A 20,056-nucleotide genomic window follows, 5' to 3' on the forward strand; every position below is an offset into this window, starting at 1 on the left:
CTCTTCTTCCCCCCACTTCCGCACCCCCATTATGTATTTTTCTCTTTTGAAGGCTGTTGAATAAACTTTGGGTACTAATGCATGCGAATGCAATATTATATCCAGTTATGTTTGACTTCTTTGGTTTGGTGATGTAATGGAAAACATATTTAACTACACGCTACTTTTAAAACATGGCTGTTGGTTTTGAGCATTTTTAAGTTTTAGTCAAACTCCCCAAGTTTACTTTTGAAATTTATCCCTGCCCACCACAGTGCTACATAGGGATAATAGGCATGTACCACCATGCCTTCCTAAACTTATTTTTTCATCAAAGAGAGTCTCATTTTCTGATGCTTTTTCACCTCTTCATGCCTTCATTTTTATTAATTACTACATAGAAAGAACTGTGGATTTTTTTGTTCTACAATTCTTGTGAATGCATATAAAATCAAAAAGATAATTATAGGGGCTGGGGAGATAGCTCAGTTGGTAGAGTGCTTGCCTTGCAAGCACAAGGCCCTGGGTTCAATCCCCAGCACCGCAAAAAAAAAAAAAAAAAAAAAATTATAAAATTTGTACTTATTTTTAATGACATTTTCTAGCTTATGCTAAGGCTGATATCTACAAAGACAGATGTCAATAATCATTGTCGCATGGGATCTTTTGTAAACATCTTTTTTAAAACAGAAAATATGGAGCTGTGGATATAACTCAGTTGCTAGAGTGTTTGCCTTGCAAGCACAAAGCCCTGGGTTCAATCCCCAGCACCACACACACGCACAAAAAGAAAGAAAATAGAACATGGTACCTGTGATGAGCACAGGTACTTGACAAGGTACAGTAGCATCTTGTGCCACTACATACACATTTAGAGAAAAGTACATTTGTTCGGAAGAACATTTATGGAGACCGTTTTTCAAAGTGGTTGGGAAAGAATTAAATAATATTTTACAAAGCAGGAACTTCTGTCCAACCTTTCAGTGATATAATAATTGAAGAAAAATGGTTTAGCATAGAGGCCACTCAAAAATTCCACAAAGCCCCTTCTCAGCGTGGCACAAACGACTCCTCCTGGCATTTCTTTCTAATCACAATGAGCAACACACAGCTCTCTACAAGAGTTCAGTATTAACCACTCTTTCCTTTCTTTGCATAAGGTTTTCTGTCCTAGGAAGCATTTTCTCATTTGTGTTGTGTCTCCTTTCCCCGTAACTTCTGACACATCCCTAGTTTGCAGTTCATCCACCACAGTTGTAAGTTCTCATGATCGTGTCTTGTGTTAGACACGTTGAGAGGAAGATGACCATTTCATCATGCATTGAGGTCACGAGTGGACACCCACAGCTGAATTTCCGGGTAGGCTATGAATCTAGAATGGAAAGAATAAAGTTTTCCAGGCAAGAGAAAAAGGCCTGCTGGTAAGACTGAGCGTGACTTGTTTCAGACTGGAGACTGAGGAGAAGGGAACTCTTACATATAAAAATAAGCATACTTTGGAAACGTGACAGAAATATATCCACTCTTCTGTTTGGCATGCCACCTTAATCTAGCAGTGAACCTATGCCTCAGACTTGAATGATATGCTTTGCTGAAAGTCTTGTGTAGAATGGAGGAGGACATAGATGTGACTTGAGGGAATGTCAGTCTCTTAAGTCAAAACAGAAATATTCCCAAATTCGGAGGTACAGGGGATTGGTTAAACTATTGTATGGTTGTGTAATGGGTTACTAAACCACAGTGAAAATGGTGGCATCAGCTTATCATTACTGCCAAATTGTTAAGGGGAAAAAGATATGGGAGCTCTTATAGTGACATTTTTGCGGAATATATCCCAGTTATCTTGTAGGCAAGAATAGAGTGATGTTGGGTCTATCGCACCATACGCCTTTTCATTGGAACTTTTAGAGCATAAGAAAATATATGAAGCCTTAGTCTGAACCACTTTGATATGATAGTTCCATTCAACCTATGATTTCTTTTACTCTAAAAAAGTCTTGCTTCTGCTTGGATATCTGAGGAGTTTCATCTTGCCGAAAAGCCTGTGTTTTAAATAAAAGCAGAAGCAGGAAGTGGCAGTTGTAAGAATACTACTTTTTGTTCAGAAAAAGTAAGAATACTACTTTAAACTCAGTTCCCTTTTTAAACTTGATGAGGTTACCTGAGTTTATCGTGTTGCTTTTTGTCTTTAGATACAAGTGAATAGGAGGTGACTCTTCTAAGACCAGCTGTTTTTTTCACAGACCTACTCTTATTTCTTCTGCTTCATTGATGTGAAGGGGAAATAACTTTATTTGTGGAATAAAAAAATCAGAATAAAATAAAAACAGAATAGAGCCCACAACAAAATGAGAGAACATAGTTATCTTGCGTTGGAGTAAACAAATAATTCCCATTAAGTAACTGGTAAATAATGAATTTTTGATTAAAATTGTTAAAATATTGTCAGCTGAATCCAGTTCTTTTAAGGGCTAAGTTTCTTTGTGGTTATAGTTCAGACCCTGTTGGAATTAACATTATATGTCTAGTACACATTACGCAGGCTGTGCTAGTTCATACTTCAGTAAAAACGTTGCGATTGCGATTACAAACATAGCACCAAATCTGTCACTTATAAACAAGGTTATTTCTTAGCCACACGTGATAGCACACCCCCATTGTTCCAGCTGCGTGGGAGACTGAGGCAGGAGGATCACAAGTTCAAGACCAGCTCAACAACTGACCAAGATCCTGCCTCAAAATAAAGTGAAAAACAAAAAGGGCTGGGATGCAGCTCAGTGGTGGAGTACTTGCTTGGCATACTTGAACTTTCTATCCTCAGTACTGAAAAAAAAAAAAAAAGGATGAAAGACAGGAAGGAAGAAAGGAGATTATTTCTTGCTCATGTCCCTATCTAATAGGGGTTTTGGGTGACCCAAAGACCTGGGCCAAGGCTGCTTCCACCTAGCACTTTGTCTTTCTAAGGGCCTCATGGATAGAGAGAAAACATGGAGGATTCGTGTCCACTCTTTACCGATTGGAACTGCTACATCTTCTAGCTTAGGAGCAATAGTTAGTTAAATGCCCTTAACTGAACTGTGGGAAGATGGGAAATGTAAGGGAGCGCACATGCTTTTGGGTGGTCAATAGGCTACTTGCGTGCCATTTCCCACACCGTGAGTGTAGGCTTCAGAGGCAAGCCCAGGGAAAACTCCGTTTTCATGGCAATGGTGCATACTAGCTACTGTGATTTCTTCTCTTCCTTCTCTCTGCTTAAAAAAGGGCACCTTGGTGATCACTGACCAAAAAACCTGGTAGTTTAGATTCCAGTTTGAGGCCTTTGGAGACTGACTCACTTTTTTTTTTCAGAAGAGGAAAAAACCTAAAAGAATAATATAGTGAATAACATCACAAGTTTCACCTTACCTATATGATACCTGGTATTATTGAAATTCTCATTAATTTTTTATAACTCTTCAGTTAGTCTTAAGTCTTCAGAATGAAATTGAATAACCATTAGTTATATAGTAATTTTAGTAGTTACAACCATAACCACTAGTTAATAATTATACTACCTTGGGTGGGTGGTGGTTGTGCTAAACCTCTTGATGACATTTACATGTTGACTGGCATTCTTAAAAGTTGGTATTTGTCTGCTAAACTGTCCAATATAGTTATTTAAACATATTAATAAAGAATTATCACAGTAGATTTAAGAGGAACAAACCTGACTTTAAAAATAGTCTCTCTTCAGAATACTTTGTGCATAAACTTCCATAAATTTTTCCTTGACTAGATCTAGGGTGTTTCTGAGGAAAGGATTTAAAAATTAATCTACAGTGCTTGCTTTACACTATTAGTTCCTGGCAAATTGGGGATAACTTTATCACTAGTGGGGTACTGAAATAGAAATGTTTGAATATATGTGTGTCAACTGTGATTCTTTTACCTGCCAGCTAAATCACATCTCCTGGTTGTAACTTTTTGATTCATCCTGTCATTGATGCTCATCTTAGTCTTGTTGTTTACAAACTGTGTCATACAAAAGAATTTCAGAAGCTTTGATTTTTCTTTATTATCCTTATGCCACAGCAAGAACTTTTGGCAATATAAAAAGTGATCACTAGTATTTTGTTGAATAATTAATCATGCAATGATTTCGTAACTGGAAAATGTCATTTATAATCACTTTTCACATTGCTGAGGTTAAGAGCAACCCTGAGACACAAGTCATCATGGATCTTGTTTTTCTGGGTAGTTGAAAGTTCCTAATGTGTGTAACATATGTGAGATGAATAGCCAATATAGTCAAATATAATCAAAGGTAACCATTTCTAAACCTGACTGGACAGAAATAAACTTTCTACTAAGAACAATATATTTAGTTTCTCATCTCTCACAATATTCTTTTTTTAGGCAATAGAGATTATGCCAAGGATGATCCATTGGAGTTTAAGTCCCACCAGTGGTTTGGAGCATCTGTGAGGTCAAAACAGGATAAAATTTTGGTAAGTCTTTGAGATATTGCCTCAGAGGTGAGTTGTGTCAGTTTATGTGGAGACCAATAACAAGTGTGATGTTTTCAAGCCAATAGTAAAATTCAGCATTGTCAAGCATACAGAATGTAATGAAATAAGATAGCTGTGATCAAAGGCTGCTTCTCTGAGGACACCAGGCTTCTGATTTTTCTGCCCTTTTTCCTACATTGTTTGTTTTTCATGCCCCACTTGATAGCTCCCATCAGTTTGTTTCTGTCTAGTCAAGTTTAGGAATCGCGTGCTTTTTATGAATGAGATGTTCTAGTGCTCCTTCTTTTTAAAAATACAGCAAACAGCCCTCTCTTTACTTCCCCATCTTCCCTTCTGCTACTGCCCCATGCCTGTGCACCTTTTCTTGTTGAAAATGCTTTCTACAGTAACCATCTCCACTTCTGCACCCCACATTCTCTTCCCAGCCACTCCCATCAGGCGTGGGTAGGCAAGGCCGAGATCAACTGACTGTCAGATCACTGAAATCCACTGGTACATCATTTCACATATGCGTCCATGATACACACCACACACACACACACACACACACATCTTGCTGCATGTCCTGCATGGGCGAGGGAAAGGGTTCCTCTTGGAGGGATTTGCTGACTGTGAAATAAAGCTATGAAATTTATTTATCAGAAATAATGACAGAAGACAGAATTATCTTAAGAGCAGGGGCATGACAATTGATCCGTCCAGAAGGATCTGCCTCTAACAAAGGAAGGAGCCCAAGCTTGCTTTATTTATGGTGGTACAGATCAAAGGGGACCAATAGGAGCTTCTTCCGGGAAACACAGGATTGGGGGAGGAGGTAAGCAAGCCATTTGGCTCTAGCGGGTTACTCCCACATCCAGTGGTGGATTTGAACTTCAATGATGAACTAATGGGATAACCGCATGACTCAGGCGGTCTCAAACAATTATTAATTGTGAGCTCCTGAGGCCAGATCCTCCTGATTGATGACTCAACCTTGCTTGGTTCTCATACAAGCCATGGATGGCTTCTGTGTGTGTGTGTGTGTGTGTGTGTGTGTGTGTGTGTGTGTTTTCCTAGTTGTACTTATTTGTATCTTTCTTGCCCCTCCCTCAATACCATTCAACACCATTGCCCCCACTTCCCACCTTTTAAAAATACTTTCTTTTTCTTGGTTTCTCTGACACCATACTTTCCTGATTTTTCTTTTTCCTGGCTACTCCTTTGCATTCTGCTTTCATGGCTCCTCTTCTACTCAGTTCTTAAATGATGGGGTGTCCTTGAGCTCTATTCTGGTCCCCTTTGTTTTCTCCAACCACATCTTTTACCTAGGGGTGCCTATCCTGTCCTGTGTTCATGAATACAAGCTATATGTTGTAATCCCCAAATCTGTATCTCTGTCTCTTAGTTCTCCCTAGATTTTTAAAGGCATCTACTCAAACTTTTGGCATTTCCTTTTGAATGTCTAATAGACTACTCAAAATGAAAGTGACCCAAATAGGACAGCTGTTGCCCTTCATCAAAAAGCACAAATAAGTAAGATAAGCCAATCCCCCAAAACCAAAGTCTGAATGTTTTGTCTGATAAGTGGATGCTGATACATAATGGGTGCAGGGGGCAAGGGAAGAATGGAGGAACTTTGGGTTGTGTAGAGGGAAATGAGGGGAGAGGAGGGGGCAGGAGAAGGAAAGATGGTATAATGAGACAGACATCATTACCCTATGTACATGTCTGATTACACGAATGGTGTGACTCTATATTGTGTACAACAATAGATATGAAAAGTTGTACTCCATTTGTGTACAATGAATCAAAATGAATTCTGCTGTCATGCATAACTAAATAGAACAAACTATTTAAAAAGCACAAACAAGTAAACAAGCCTAGCTATTCCTATACAGATCTTCTCTGCTATTGACTCTCTATCCCATCCACCAGTGAAGGAGTCTGTCTCCGTAATATATCCCACATCCATCTTCATCCATCTTCATCTTCATCATTGCTGCCCTGCAGTGAGCCATCGCCACTACTCACCTGGGCCAGAGCAATAGCTCTTCTTATCTCTCTGCTACCTTATTGCCTTGACTACTGTTTATTCTACATAGAAGGACTGGAGGGAATCAGTCTTTCACCTTGATAAAAACAGTCAAGTACTTAACTGTCACTTTCTGAGTGAATGTCAGAAGCTTGTCCTGTCTTATACGCCTCTCCCAAATTATGTTTTAGCCTCTCTCTTTGGCATCTTCCCAATCCATCTTCATACTTTACCCACACTAGTCTTTCTATTCATTTATTCCGTATATGGAGACATTTCTGTTTGTACCTTAGTGTTTGTGTGCTCTCTGCTTATAATAGTCATCTTGTTGATTTTCAGAATTGCCTCTTTATTATTCATATTTCAACTTTAATGTCATTTCTTTGGCGAGTCCTTCCCTATTTTAATTACCTGCTTACTGTTTATTATTATTATTATTATTATTTATTTTTTTTGGAGTACCGGGAATTGAACTCAGGGGCACTCAACCACTGAGCTACGTCCCCAGCCCAATTTTGTATTTTATTTAGAGACAAACTGCTGGGTGTCATTTGTTTTTTAAATGATAATGAGTGTTGGGGAAAATTTGTTTGGGATGAGAATTTTCAGCAGTACTTCAACCCTTGGAGATAAAGGATGGGGTTCGGAACGGGGAGAAAGAAAGAGGAGCAAGGAAACAAAAGGAAGCAGAAGGAACAAATCATCTACTCTAGAGCATCACATGTAGAGAAGTAAAAATTCCTACTGTACAGTTTTATCAGGGTGGATATAAAATAACCCACTGTTGAAGTCTACAGTGTTTGTGATAGCACGTTGCTTCAAAAATTTTTATAGAAATCCATTAAACTTTCAGTAAGTTGAATTGTCAATGCTCTTGGTAGATTTTGATGCCATTAAAACGTGCATTATTTTATGGCTCCTATATGACATTGAAATTAGATTTCTGAAAACAAAAGGTTCATAGTTTACTTGGAAAGTAAATAAAATAAACTGCAAATTCTTTTTCTAATTACTTAGTAAACTATTTACTGTATAATTTAGTGGCATATCCTAAATACATTGAGTTCAAAAGTTGATTTGGTCTGTGACCTTTAGCTTATTAGCATATAGCATCAAGAAATATGTCACCACTGGGCTTAGTGATTCACACCTGTAATCCCAATGGCTTGGGAGACTGAGACAGGAGGATTGCAAATTTGAGTTCAGCCTCAGCAACTTAGTGAGGCCCTAGCAACTTGGTGAGACCCTGTCTCAAAATAAAGAAGAGGGCTGGGGATGTGGCTCAGTGGTTATGTACCCTTGGGTTTAATCTCTAGTACCAAAAATAAAGAAATATGAAATAATAACTTTTCTAACTATTTTGAACACACATTTTGGGACCACAAATATGACCTTCAGAAGTAAATGAGAAAAACATTGCTTTTAAAAGCATAATCTACTACTGTGATAGAATATGTCTGATTAATTTTAATCAAAAAAATTTTTAAAAGAAGTTAAGATTGAACCCAGGGGCACTCTACCACTGAGTACATCCTCAGCACTTTTTATTTTATTTTGAATCAGAATCTTGCTAAGTTTCCCAGACTGACCTTGATCTTGTTGATCCTACTTCCTCAGCCTCCCAAGTCACTGGGATTATAGGCATGCACCACTGTGCCTGGCTTAATTTTTATTAAGGCTTAGAAAGTGATGTTGTAATTTTTTGGAGATTTTTTTATATCTTGGACTGAACCTTTGGTTTCAGGCCTGTGCTCCCTTGTACCACTGGAGGACTGAGCTGAAACAGGAGAGAGAGCCAGTTGGAACTTGCTTCCTTCAAGATGGAACAAAGACTGTTGAGTATGCTCCATGCAGGTCAAGTATGTACAGGAAATTGTACCAGCCTTTAATAAGAGGGGCAGGAGCCTAGTTTGTTAAAAATCAGTGTGTGCAAATGTGGGTGTGTATGTGGAATAAGACATGCAGGTTGTGAGAGTAAAATGAAAACAACATACTAATGAGAGAAATGGCAAATATGAGGTAAATAAATTTATTGTTTCTAACAACTCTTTTCATCTTTGTTAGTGATGATGAATATGTGATTTTGTAACTCTGGAATTTAATCATGATTTATCAAAAGTTTCTCAATTGAGCTCTCTGCCAGAGATGGGGGACCCTACAACTAAAGATTTTAATTCAATAGGACTAGGTTAGACTAAAGTACCTGCATTTTTAATAAACTTTATAAGGTAATTTTGGTGAATATCAAAGTTCGAGAACCATTGCTGTAGATTAATAATGATGCTGAAAATAAAAACTATGTCAGTCTTAAGTGTGAATTCTCAATCCTAACTCAAGAGTTTTTAGGTAAATTAGCTACCAAAACAGGTAATGTAGAAGTTCTCATGCTTTTCACCAATATTAGTTGAAATTTCAAACAAAATTAATATTGTGACTAATCTTGATTTCAAACACTTAGAATTTTGATTATGCTTTTCCAAACTGCACATCTGTTTTGCCCTCAGAGATTCCAGACCTTTTGCATCCCTACCTTTTGTTGAATTGACTGCTACTCTAAATCCTGTTTATTCGAAAAAACATAAAGATAGAAGATCAAGAGACTGGAGTTGTGGCTTAATGGTAGAGCACTTACCTGGCATGTGTGAGGCACTGTGTTTGATTCTCAGTACTGCAAATAAATGAATAAATAAATAAATAAAGTTCCACCAACAATAAAAAGTACTTTTTTAAAAAAAGATCAGAATGCCTGGTCTGTGGGAAATAATTTTTCATGATGTCCAAAACCACAGATAGAAACAAATCCTTTGTGTTACTATGTTTTTTATACATACCTATGATAAAATTTAGCTTATAAATTGGGCACACTAAGAAACGAGCAACAATAATTACTAATAATGTAGAATAATTATAACAGTATTCTGTAATAAAAGATGTTTAAAATTTATGAACTGTTTATTTCTGGAATTTTCCCCTTGATATTTTCGGACAGTGGTTGACTGTGGGTAACTGAATCTGTGGAAAGCAAAACCATGCCAAGAAAGGGAGACTGCTGTGTGGTATCTGTACCTGGAACCCTTTTAAGTTATTTCTTTTTATGTCCCTCTGGTCACCAAATAGTTGAAAAGGGAGAATTCATAACAAAAGTACAACATGTCAGACTTTTCCTGCTAGATTCCTTTTCTCTGTGTAAGCAACATGTAGTACCAGATCTAAGGAGTGACTTGGTCCCCAAAATTCTAAGTAGTTGGATCTCCAGGAAAGTGCACATTTTTCCATTAAACACTTATTTCTTCACCTACCACCTAGATTCTACCTATTGTAAGTGGGAAGTAAACATCAAAAGAATGTTACCCACTGATCCATTTAATGTGTGAATAATGATTAGGTCCAAGAGCACCCTACACAGGATGGAGGAATTTGGAAGCTTCATCTTCAGAGCTTCTTGCCATCTGTATTGTTGCCTTTGTGTTGGGTTTTTGTTTGTGGGACTGTTATTTTTGGTAGTGTAGAGAAAATATGAGGAATAAATTTGTAATTTCTATATTGGGAAAATGTTCTTATTATGAGAAGATAATTTTATAGCCATGAGGAAGTAGCAAACTCTAGTGTGCCAGGGTATAATTTATCATTTATACAGCACACACACAAATGCCCTTATTCTCATTTGAGAACTATAGCAACAGATTCAGACACTTCTTATGGTACTGAGTGCTCAGGTGAGGATTTGAACCAAGAACTCCTTTTTTTTTCTTCTCTTTTTGGTGCTGGAGCTTAAACACAGGGTCTCATGTGTGCTAAGCACAAGCTCTACCACTGAGCTGTACCCACAGCCTCCTAGGTCTGTCTTATTCCAAATGAAACTTTCTCCTGCATTACTAACAACAGAAAATGCTTTCCATTTCAGTTGCTTTGGTTTAAAACACAGCATTCCTGCAAGGAATATATCCTGTGTCTTTCATAAGAGTAGGTTTGGATAATTCCAGAAATGAGAGAGTACACAGAAACCTCCTGAAAATGTGCATATTGATAATTACTTATGGATTTGACACATAATGCTTTTACTTACTTGGTTTAGACATAGAAACTATAAAATAATTTAAAACACTGTTTTCTAAGGTATTTAACATCTAAATCTGATCAGCAAACTATGGGTTGTGGCCGTTTTTGTAAATAGAGTTTTATTGGAATATAGCAACACACATTCATTGGTGTGTTATCTGGAAAAGTTGAGTATTTCCATAGTTGCCACATTGTATAGCCTCTAAATCTAAAATATTTATTATCTGTCCCTTTTTGGAAAAAGTCTACTGAACTCTGACTTAAATAATAAAACCTCACATCTTTCTTAGGAAAATCTTGGAGAGCAATCTTATAAAAACACAAAAGCAAAGTGATTCCCCGCCCCCCCCAAACAGGCCTGGCTTTCAGTCACCCTTGATTATTGTACATGCTCTTTGATCCAAACTTGCCTGTGGGCTTGAATTAAGAGGGGCAGCTTATCCAGAGGAAAAAACTCAAAAGTTAAAAGCTTAAAAACCTGAGTGATAATTTCAAATTCTGGTAATAATTAACATACAGCTATGGGTTATTCACTTAACCCCTCCAGACTCTTGTTTTCTTATTAGTAAAACCCTAATTCCAACAAAGCATGCCAGAGGTACAGTTTTTATATTTTGTATCCTCTGTATTTCTTGATGATGTGGGTTTTGTAGGACTGTATTACCAACTTCTTGATAACTTTTCTTATCTTGATTGTGTTTAGTTTATGGGTTTTTGTTTGTTTCTGTTTGTTTTTTGGTTTGGTTGGTTGATTCGTTTTGCTTTTAGCATGACCTGTGTGGACACTCTGTACAAGGAATTTCCCTGTCCGGTATCAGTTTTCCTTGTTACTGATTACGATTGCTTCTGGCTTTTCCTAAGTGTGTCTATGACCATTCTTGGCATTATGCAATAGACCAGATGTTCATCTGTTCTAGAAGTGGTGAACCACAAATCATATGATGTAAAAATCACTCTTTCAATGCCATGTACAGGCTGAGTCCTTTGTTCCTTCTGTCCACTTTTTGATGATAATATTATTTGAACATAGATTTCCCCAGTTTTGGTTTCTAGTTCCTTCCATTTTTTTCAATACTTAGAGAATGATAAGTACATTGCTGATTCAAGATAGCACAGCATAGTAGTGTAGACACACCTGGATTCAGGTCTGTAACTCTTTATTTAATCTGATTCACCATGTCAAGTTACTTAATTTCCTTAAGCATTAATTTCTTTATCTGTACAAACTGTGAATGATAATATCTTCCAGGACTGCTGTAAAAAATTTAAAAGGAAATTCTGTGTAAAATGCTTTGACATCATATCTAGTTCACAGTAAGAGCTTCATAAACACTAGCTGATCATACTGTTGTAGTCACTAGTATTCATGCCTACAGTGTCATTACAAGGTGCGACAAATGAGAGAAGTATTAATCATCTGTAGTAAAACAAAACACAACAAAATACAACCTTCACTGAAATATGTTCAGTGAAGGTTTTTGGGAACACACCACTCAATATGTACCTGTTAAGACAATTTTAAGGAAAAGTCACGTGTTTTAGCTGGGTGCGCTGGGAAAACAAAGCAGAGAGTTGTACAGTATGATAATCAGAAAAGAATGTCTTTATAAATATCCTGAAATAGTTCCCCAGATGCAGCTGGAATAAAGGAAATAAATGGCTAACTTGAGGTTAGAGCAGAATTCCTTGGTATGATTCACTAGATGCTGGAAATCCCAGCCCCACATTTTCCCACTCCCTTTTGGTTAGAAAAATTTACATTGGGGTAGTATTACACTCTTGTGGACCTTTTCTGAAAAAGAATTTTAAATTTAGATAATTCAGTATGTAATCTTGGGACATTTCCCAGGTTTAAAAATGGGTTCAAAATTTTTGATGGGATTATTTTACACAAAATTCTTGCAAGTTGTCCTTATGACTAAAAATATATACTTTTGGTTCCTATATGTGGGTGGCTAATACTGTAGTAAGTTTTTATATATTTGTAACATTGGTTGCAAGAATTATTTGATAATTGAAGGATGGTGCTTTCCATTGTTCCTTGTTATCCTCAATATAAAATAAGGAGAGAGTTTTTTGATTCATCCTTACTTCTATTCTTGGTAGAGTATGTCTCATGATTAAAGTTAATTTAAATTAATTGGCTAATTATTTAATTCAAAATTGGTCTCTTCTGAGAACCACAAAAAGGGAAAGATAACTACATAAGAGCAAAACCACTGAATCTCCTATGGTTGGGAAATACTTGAAGATGTCATGTTTAAAAGTATTCTCTCTAATTACTTCTCAGTTCTGAACATGTTGTGAACATAGTTTCATATTTTGTTCTTCATAGGACATTTTAAGTTTAGGCCTTGCCATTTTATGAAATTCTCAATTATCTTTTTTATGTAGTTTTTATTTTTAGTGTCGGTATAAAATTTATGTATGTGAAAGTATGTGCTAGGCATGTATCTCTTTGCTAAGTTATTTTTTATTTTTTTGGTACTGGGGATTCAGCTTAGGTTCACTTAACCACTGAGCCACATCCGCAGTCCTTTTTTTGTATTTTGTTTTAGAGACAGGTTCTCACTGAGTTGCTTAGGACCTTGTTAAGTTGCTGAGACTGCCTTTGAACTGGCGATCCTCCTGCCTCAGCCTCCTGAGCTGCTGGGATTACAGGCTTGTGCAACCACGCCCAGCCTTTGCTAAGTTATTCATAACTTATTAAAGATCTAGTAACAGTGGGTGACAGGAAGAAAGAGGCATTTCAGATGGCAGTTTTAAGTTGCAGGTGAAAACCCATTTGTGTTTTATAAAAAAAAGAGAATGAAATACAAAGTAGAAAATGTTGGAGTATATATGTAATAATAGTAATATTATTTTGTGAAATTTTATTTAAGTTATGTATTTAACATTATTTTACACACGATGTATGAAGGGTTATGAAATAAACTGTAATCTTGCTGTGAGTTGTGGTCACAACAAAGAAATTTGAAATTCATCCTTATATTGGCCTTTCTGTTCCCCAGAAAGTGGTCCAGATATTCAGTATCTCTCTGTTTCCAAATCTGAGGAAATGGTGCTGATAAACATGCATACTAACCTTTTTAGAATAAGATGACAGCTTACTGCCTGCGTGATTGACCACAGAAACTAGTACATTATCTTATCTTATAATTGTAGTGATAGCAGATTTTTCTCATGTTTTGTTTGTGTTGTTTGTTTTGGGGTTTGTGTATATTTCCAATCTTTTTATTTTAGAAAATATTGATGCTGATGGACAGGGATTTTGTCAAGGAGGATTCAGCATTGATTTTACTAAAGTAAGTTCTTATTTAAAACTGAATGAGATTCAGATCTATCTTACCAATAAACTGTGCTTAAAAATAAATTGGTCATTATTTCAGCTTCTTTATAACTGTTACCTGTTTAATAAAAATAACTGATAAACAACACATTCGTTTTGACATTCTTTGCCTTATATTATTCCCTCCCTAGTAAATATTGCTTATTTGAAATAGGGAGACATCACAATGAGAATGGAGGAAAGTAGAAAATCTCCTCAGTAAATGATAGGTAACTATTATAATAATATTAAATTTTCCATTTACATGAACTTACGGAATAAAGTTTCTGTTTTCAACTGAAATTGTTTTGTCACAAAAACTATCAATGGAAGCTTTATTACACAATTATACAAAAGCCAAGAAGCACAATGTTTGCCATCTGTGTGCTTGTAAGTGTCCAGGGAAACTGAGGCGATTTCTTAATTGTAGTGCATCTCATATCCAGGGCTCTAATATGTCCTTCAGAGTTGCTAGCTTTTATGTGATTTCCTAAAATAAAATTTCCTTTTATATTTTCAAAGTTAAATTTTCTCAAGTACTTGTCTTTATAATTTTTTATTTTATTATTTATTTGTGAGTTATTTAAACATTTTGTATCTCAAATTGAAATACTAATCCCTTCTAGAGAGTTGTAAAACCATATTGACTTAAGAGTGAAGCTTCCTTGAAAGCTTACTTTGTAGCTTTCTTGGAAAATGTGAACAAAGAGGGTGCTGTAAATTTATGAAAACTAAAATCATGTGATGGTGGAGTGCTAATAAAGCATTTTCTTATTTTTTAAAATATCATATTTTATATTGGTTTTTATTTCATTAATTTTTTCTCAACTGGATGCCTATAATTATTGCTAATCCTCCTTATGTAATTGATTTTTAATTCACTTAGTTTCATATTACATTAATCATAATTCAAAATTTAAGGAAGGCAAACAGAAATAAAGTGTATTAATAAATATTAGGCTTAAACTTGCATGATGTATTTTCAAATAGGTTATTCTCCAGTAGTTATTTTTAAAATGTGTTCATGTTTTCTGTACCTATGCTTATACAACTGTCCCCCCGGAAGTATTCTCCTACTGTGCAAGTCATTGCTAAATTAACTATTATCTTTCTTAAACCCATTTCTGAAGAAAGCATATATTTTAAGGTGAACAACTTGGAATAGTTTTTATATAGTCAGGGCAAGAAACTGTTGAAAGCCTGAAAGGGATATGTGTACATTTAGAGTGACTAAAAAAATTTCTCTTGCTTCCAGTAAGAAGAAATTTCGAAAATACTGTGCTCAAACATAGAATACCTCCAATTAAAGCTTTACAGTTTATTACAGATGTAAGAAATGCTAGTCAAATATAATTTATAGAAATTTACCCTCTAACTTCATACCTGTTATAAGACACTAAAAATAGTATTCCTTTAGCAGAAAATTCTTTACTGATATTTAGATAAACTTTCTTATGAAATTACAAATCTAATATACAATATTAAGAAGCGACTTTTTTATTATAATCCGATAATTCTTTGTGGTAGTACATTATTCAAAACACGTAGAACATCCGAGTTCTACATAAAAAATGTTTTCATATTTTCATACATTAAATGAATGTATTTATTAGAACTTTCCTTCTTAATTTTCTTTTATAAAAGGTACAACAAAAATCACTAAAACCAAATTAGATGAGTTTGAACATTTTGATATTTTTGCTTTTTTTTATATATAGTAGGTATAAATACACATATAAGTATTTTTTTGTGCTTATTACATTGATTTCTGTTTTTAAAGTTTCTTGTTTTTAAGTATACAAACTTTTGTTGTTTGATTCAATCTAGGCTGACAGAGTTCTTCTTGGTGGTCCTGGTAGTTTTTATTGGCAAGGTAGGTTAATACATTTTAAATTATGCTATACTGCCTGTGTGTTTCTGATTCACCTAGTTTATAATGCAACTATGAAAATTTTCAGTTTTAAAGACAGTAATGTAAAATGTGATTTAAGTGTGTGAACATTGTTGTTACCCAACATTTTAAAAAGTATAACATGAAATATGATAAATAGGGGCTGGGGAGATAGCTCAGTTGGTAGAGTGCTCGCCTCACAAGCACAAGGCCCTGGGTTCAATCCCCAGCACTACAAAAAAAAAAAAAAAAAAAAAAAAATGTACATATTCTTAGTTGAAAATAATTTTTTTAAGTAAAATATAAAGTAAGGATATAAGATTTAAAATAATTTATCCTGATTTTATGGGGTGTGTATTTTTGTGTGTCTGTATTCTGGAAGCCATGACACCACCACTGGTAGGAGTGGAGCCAGTCTGTGTAGGCAAATTGTGGCATTCTGACAGCTTGGAGTTTTAATAGAATTTTGAAATTGCCCATTAGAATAATTAAAGGGTTATTTTCTCATTAATCACTGAAATCAAGATTACTCTCTAAGTGTTGGGGACTTTTTAAAACAGAAGATCTTATTAAACTTTTTTCTAAAGTACAATTAAACTGGCATTGACAAAAGATAAAACCGTATTTTTCAATCATTTGGGGAAGCCAAATTAAATTACCATTTGAACGAATGTGTAACAGATCATTACTGCTGACAGTTCGAAAATAGGTAACTAAATCTATTTGTTTTCATGTTTTATTTATCATTAGAGATCACATTTATTTAGTCAATATACTGACATGATAATTTCTGCTATCAGTGCTGTTTACAAGGTCATAACTCTCTTGTTTATAAGCCTTCTGATATTCAAAGACTGTGTTTAGAAGAATTGGAAAACCTATGAGTTTATTGACTTGAAAGTATTTTTTATTTCTGAATTTTGCTTTTATATTCTGCACTGTGCTTTCCCGTCTTGGTTCTTTGTAGGAACCACATGCTTGCATTAGACTTATAGAAAGAGAAGCCGAAGAGATTTGCTGAAGGAAAATGGGGTGGAAGGAAAATAAGAAGGAATGAAAAATAGGAATAAATAAAAAGTTAGAAGGGGAAGCAAAGGAGGAGATGAAGAAAAGAGTATGTGAGACATACTACCCGGAACAGCAAAATTTGAATTTTCATTAATTATCTGTCTATTGGGAAGTGATCTAAGAATATTATAATTGAATTTTAATGTTTAAAAACAAAACTCAGTATTCTAAAGTGCATATATAGAAATAACAGGATGTTAATATTTTCTTGTTAGATATAAAACGATGGACTTGTGGCCCTGGGCTGTGTAGCTTTGTGGTACAGCACTTGCCCAGCAAGCAGAGGAGACCATGCCTTTGGTCCCACCTCCTCCTTTAAGAAAAAACAACCAAACAAGGGTCTCCTGTTTTGTATTATTGAGTGTGTCACTCAGTAGAGGGAAAGGAAGCAGCTGATGGGTATGCCTGCGAACCAAACTGTGAGGGAACCTAGATTTTATGATTCTCAGGACAGCAGCTCTTTTTTAGGAGTTACAGTTGTGGATGTTTTTAAATGATTTGTTTTTTTAATGCCTTGAGTATTACACCATATATTTATATGTTTCCATTTAATTATATATTAGGACAAATAGATACTATATTTGTTAGAGTTGTATTATAAGTCATCTATAATATGTGACTAAAACTGTGAGGCAATTGGCAGAGAATATTTTGTTTTAATAAGATTAAAAGGAACAGGTTTCACCCTGGATAAATAGGTACTTTAAAATGAATTGTTTCATAGATGTTGGAATTGCCTCTGTATAGAAAAAAAGGTAATGTTTTATTCTAAAGAGATGATCAGTTTCTTCTGTTCTTTGATTCAAGAAATGTTTACTCATTTATTTCGGTTTTCAGTATTGTTTAGGCACAGAGGTTACACTAGTAACTAAGAGAAAGTTCTTTTTCCTCATGTGACAGGACAGATTGGATTCAGATCAAAAACCTCAGCTCTTAGGTGTTTCTTTCTAAAACAGCAGAAGTCAAGATTTTTATGGAGATGGCATTTAATAAATCAGGCAACCTTTCTTGGGGCAGAGGTAGTCTGATTTTTGTGTAGTCATTTGGATTTCATGTCCCTCTAATAATTTAAGGTTGTGAGGCAAAGTGAGCTCCCTTATTCAGGTTGCTTCTTAAGGATGTTCAGATAACTAGTTAAATCATTTGAAGTGATTTTTCTGATTATAAAGGTAATAGTATTTAATCATTGCAGTAATTTGTTAAAGTTTTTATGAATTTGGTTGGGAAATAGTCCTTGATTTCGTTATTTTGATTTTTTATAAATTAAGACAAAACCTTGTGTTCTTATTTTTTTATTAATGGATAACAATGTTAAATACTGACTTGAATAGAAAAAGTTTTAAGTTAAAAAAATCTCAAGCTACAGATTTAGCATTATCAAGGAGGTATTAACAATTGTAAGTACAAATATCTAATATTGTTTTCTTTCATGTATGTAATATCCATTGTCTAGATCATAAAGTTCCCACTAGAAGGTCATTTATTACATACATATATATGTGTATGTGCATCATGTGTGTGTATGTGTGTATATATGTGTATATATATATTTTTTTTTAAATTTATTTATTATTTTTTTTGGCCAGGTCAGCTCATCTCAGATCAAGTTGCAGAAATCGTATCTAAATATGACCCCAATGTTTATAGCATTAAGTATAATAATCAATTAGCTACTCGAACTGCACAAGCAATTTTTGATGACAGTTATTTGGGTACGTAAAAGCAAAATATAGACTCATTTTTATGGAAGTGTTGTATTTGTTCTATTATTAAAATAAATAAAAATCTTTTATGTGAAATAGATTAAGATTTTTTTAAACCATAAGGAATGTACAATTTCAAATTGTTATTGAGTACTTAGGTTGTGTTACATTTCAGTGATTGAAATTGAAGAGTGCAGTTGTTTATATGGTGATAATAGTAGTAATGGCTAACCTTTCAGATGTGCTTACTGTATTCTGGGCACTGTTTTTAATGTTTTGTGTGTATTTGCTTATTTAATCTTCACAAGTCTATGAAAGTTCACTTTCATTCCCATTTTGTAGGTGAGAACACTGAGGCACAAAGAGGCAAAAGCACTTGCCCAAAGTCATTCATAATTTGCTCTTCTGAGATTTAGACCCAGGTGGTCTGACTACTGCACTTTCAGACACTATTAAACTACAGTTTGTGTCTTGGGGATTTATTAACATTTGTTCTCTCTTTGAAGTTCTCTTTTATTTATGAAAACAAATCACACTCAGCAGAACTAGTACTTGCTGATTGAGAGAATCCATTTCCTCTTTTTGGCGAATTGCAAATTTACCCTGATTTTAATGGGCTCTCTTTTGTAAAGTGGATAAAACAGTTTTCTTTCTCTAATACAGATACTGTATTTGAGTATTTTCTTTACAATTCATTTGTCATACACATTATGAAGCTGTTACCCCAAAAGACAAAACACTACCTTGTTAAAGGAGTTACTTGATAATATTTTGAAGGGAAGCTTACTTAACAAGTATGCTGGTGGTAATCCTTCCTGCCCTCATGGTGTCTCATCTTTGGTTCCCATTTAGGTTACTCAGTGGCTGTCGGAGATTTCAATGGTGATGGCATAGATGGTATGAAGCGCATGAATTATGTTTAATTCTTTAAAGAATTTAAATCAAGCATTTGAAACACGTGACACTGAGATTTTTTTTAGCAGTTTGAAACTGTGGGTATGGAATTTAAATAGAAGACATTAGGAAGAGTTAGTACACTGAGGAGAGTCCCAATGGGTCTCTGTTACTTTTTCTCTGTTGGTCACTCAAGTGCTGCTGTGGGCTTTGGTGTCTTTCCTGTCCCCACTACTGTCAGTGATTTCCTCAGCTCCTTCCTCTTTGCTTTCAGCAAATTCAGTCCTCTGGGAGCATTCCTTCTTTATCTAGGTCTGATGTGTTACCCCTGGGTAAGTCTGTGAGATTGTCATCCCCTTCCTGTGTCCACCAGTGTTCCTTCAGAGCTTAATGCAGCAATCTTAGACTTTGCCTAACTTTGGTTGTATTTCTGTGCTGCCGCCATCTCAACCCCATTTCAGTTTGCTTTATATTATTTTTCATTACTGTAAGCATAACTTTTTTTAGTTTATAGGTTACTTTATCTTAATTCTTGCTTAGGAAGACTATAATGACTTGAGGGTTCATGTGCATATATTTGAGTCCTCAGTTTCTGTATTTTTCAGATTTTGATTT

At 35.1% G+C, this 20,056-nt stretch overlaps 1 protein-coding gene across 2 annotated transcripts in view; it reads left to right on the forward strand.

Moving 5' to 3' along the window:
- Itgav (integrin subunit alpha V) overlaps positions 1 to 20,056 on the forward strand; it is an 82,206-nt gene that overhangs the window by 21,566 nt on the left and 40,584 nt on the right. For both annotated transcript variants that reach the window (XM_047543665.1, XM_047543664.1), the window contains exons 3-8: positions 4,375 to 4,466; positions 8,243 to 8,357; positions 13,801 to 13,862; positions 15,713 to 15,758; positions 18,431 to 18,556; positions 19,400 to 19,444. In XM_047543665.1, the coding sequence (XP_047399621.1) occupies positions 4,375 to 4,466; positions 8,243 to 8,357; positions 13,801 to 13,862; positions 15,713 to 15,758; positions 18,431 to 18,556; positions 19,400 to 19,444 (486 nt within the window). The remainder of the gene's footprint in view (positions 1 to 4,374; positions 4,467 to 8,242; positions 8,358 to 13,800; positions 13,863 to 15,712; positions 15,759 to 18,430; positions 18,557 to 19,399; positions 19,445 to 20,056) is intronic.

The sequence above is a fragment of the Sciurus carolinensis genome, chromosome 3 (genome assembly GCF_902686445.1).
Source record: "Sciurus carolinensis chromosome 3, mSciCar1.2, whole genome shotgun sequence".
NCBI classification, from domain to species: domain Eukaryota; kingdom Metazoa; phylum Chordata; class Mammalia; order Rodentia; family Sciuridae; genus Sciurus; species Sciurus carolinensis.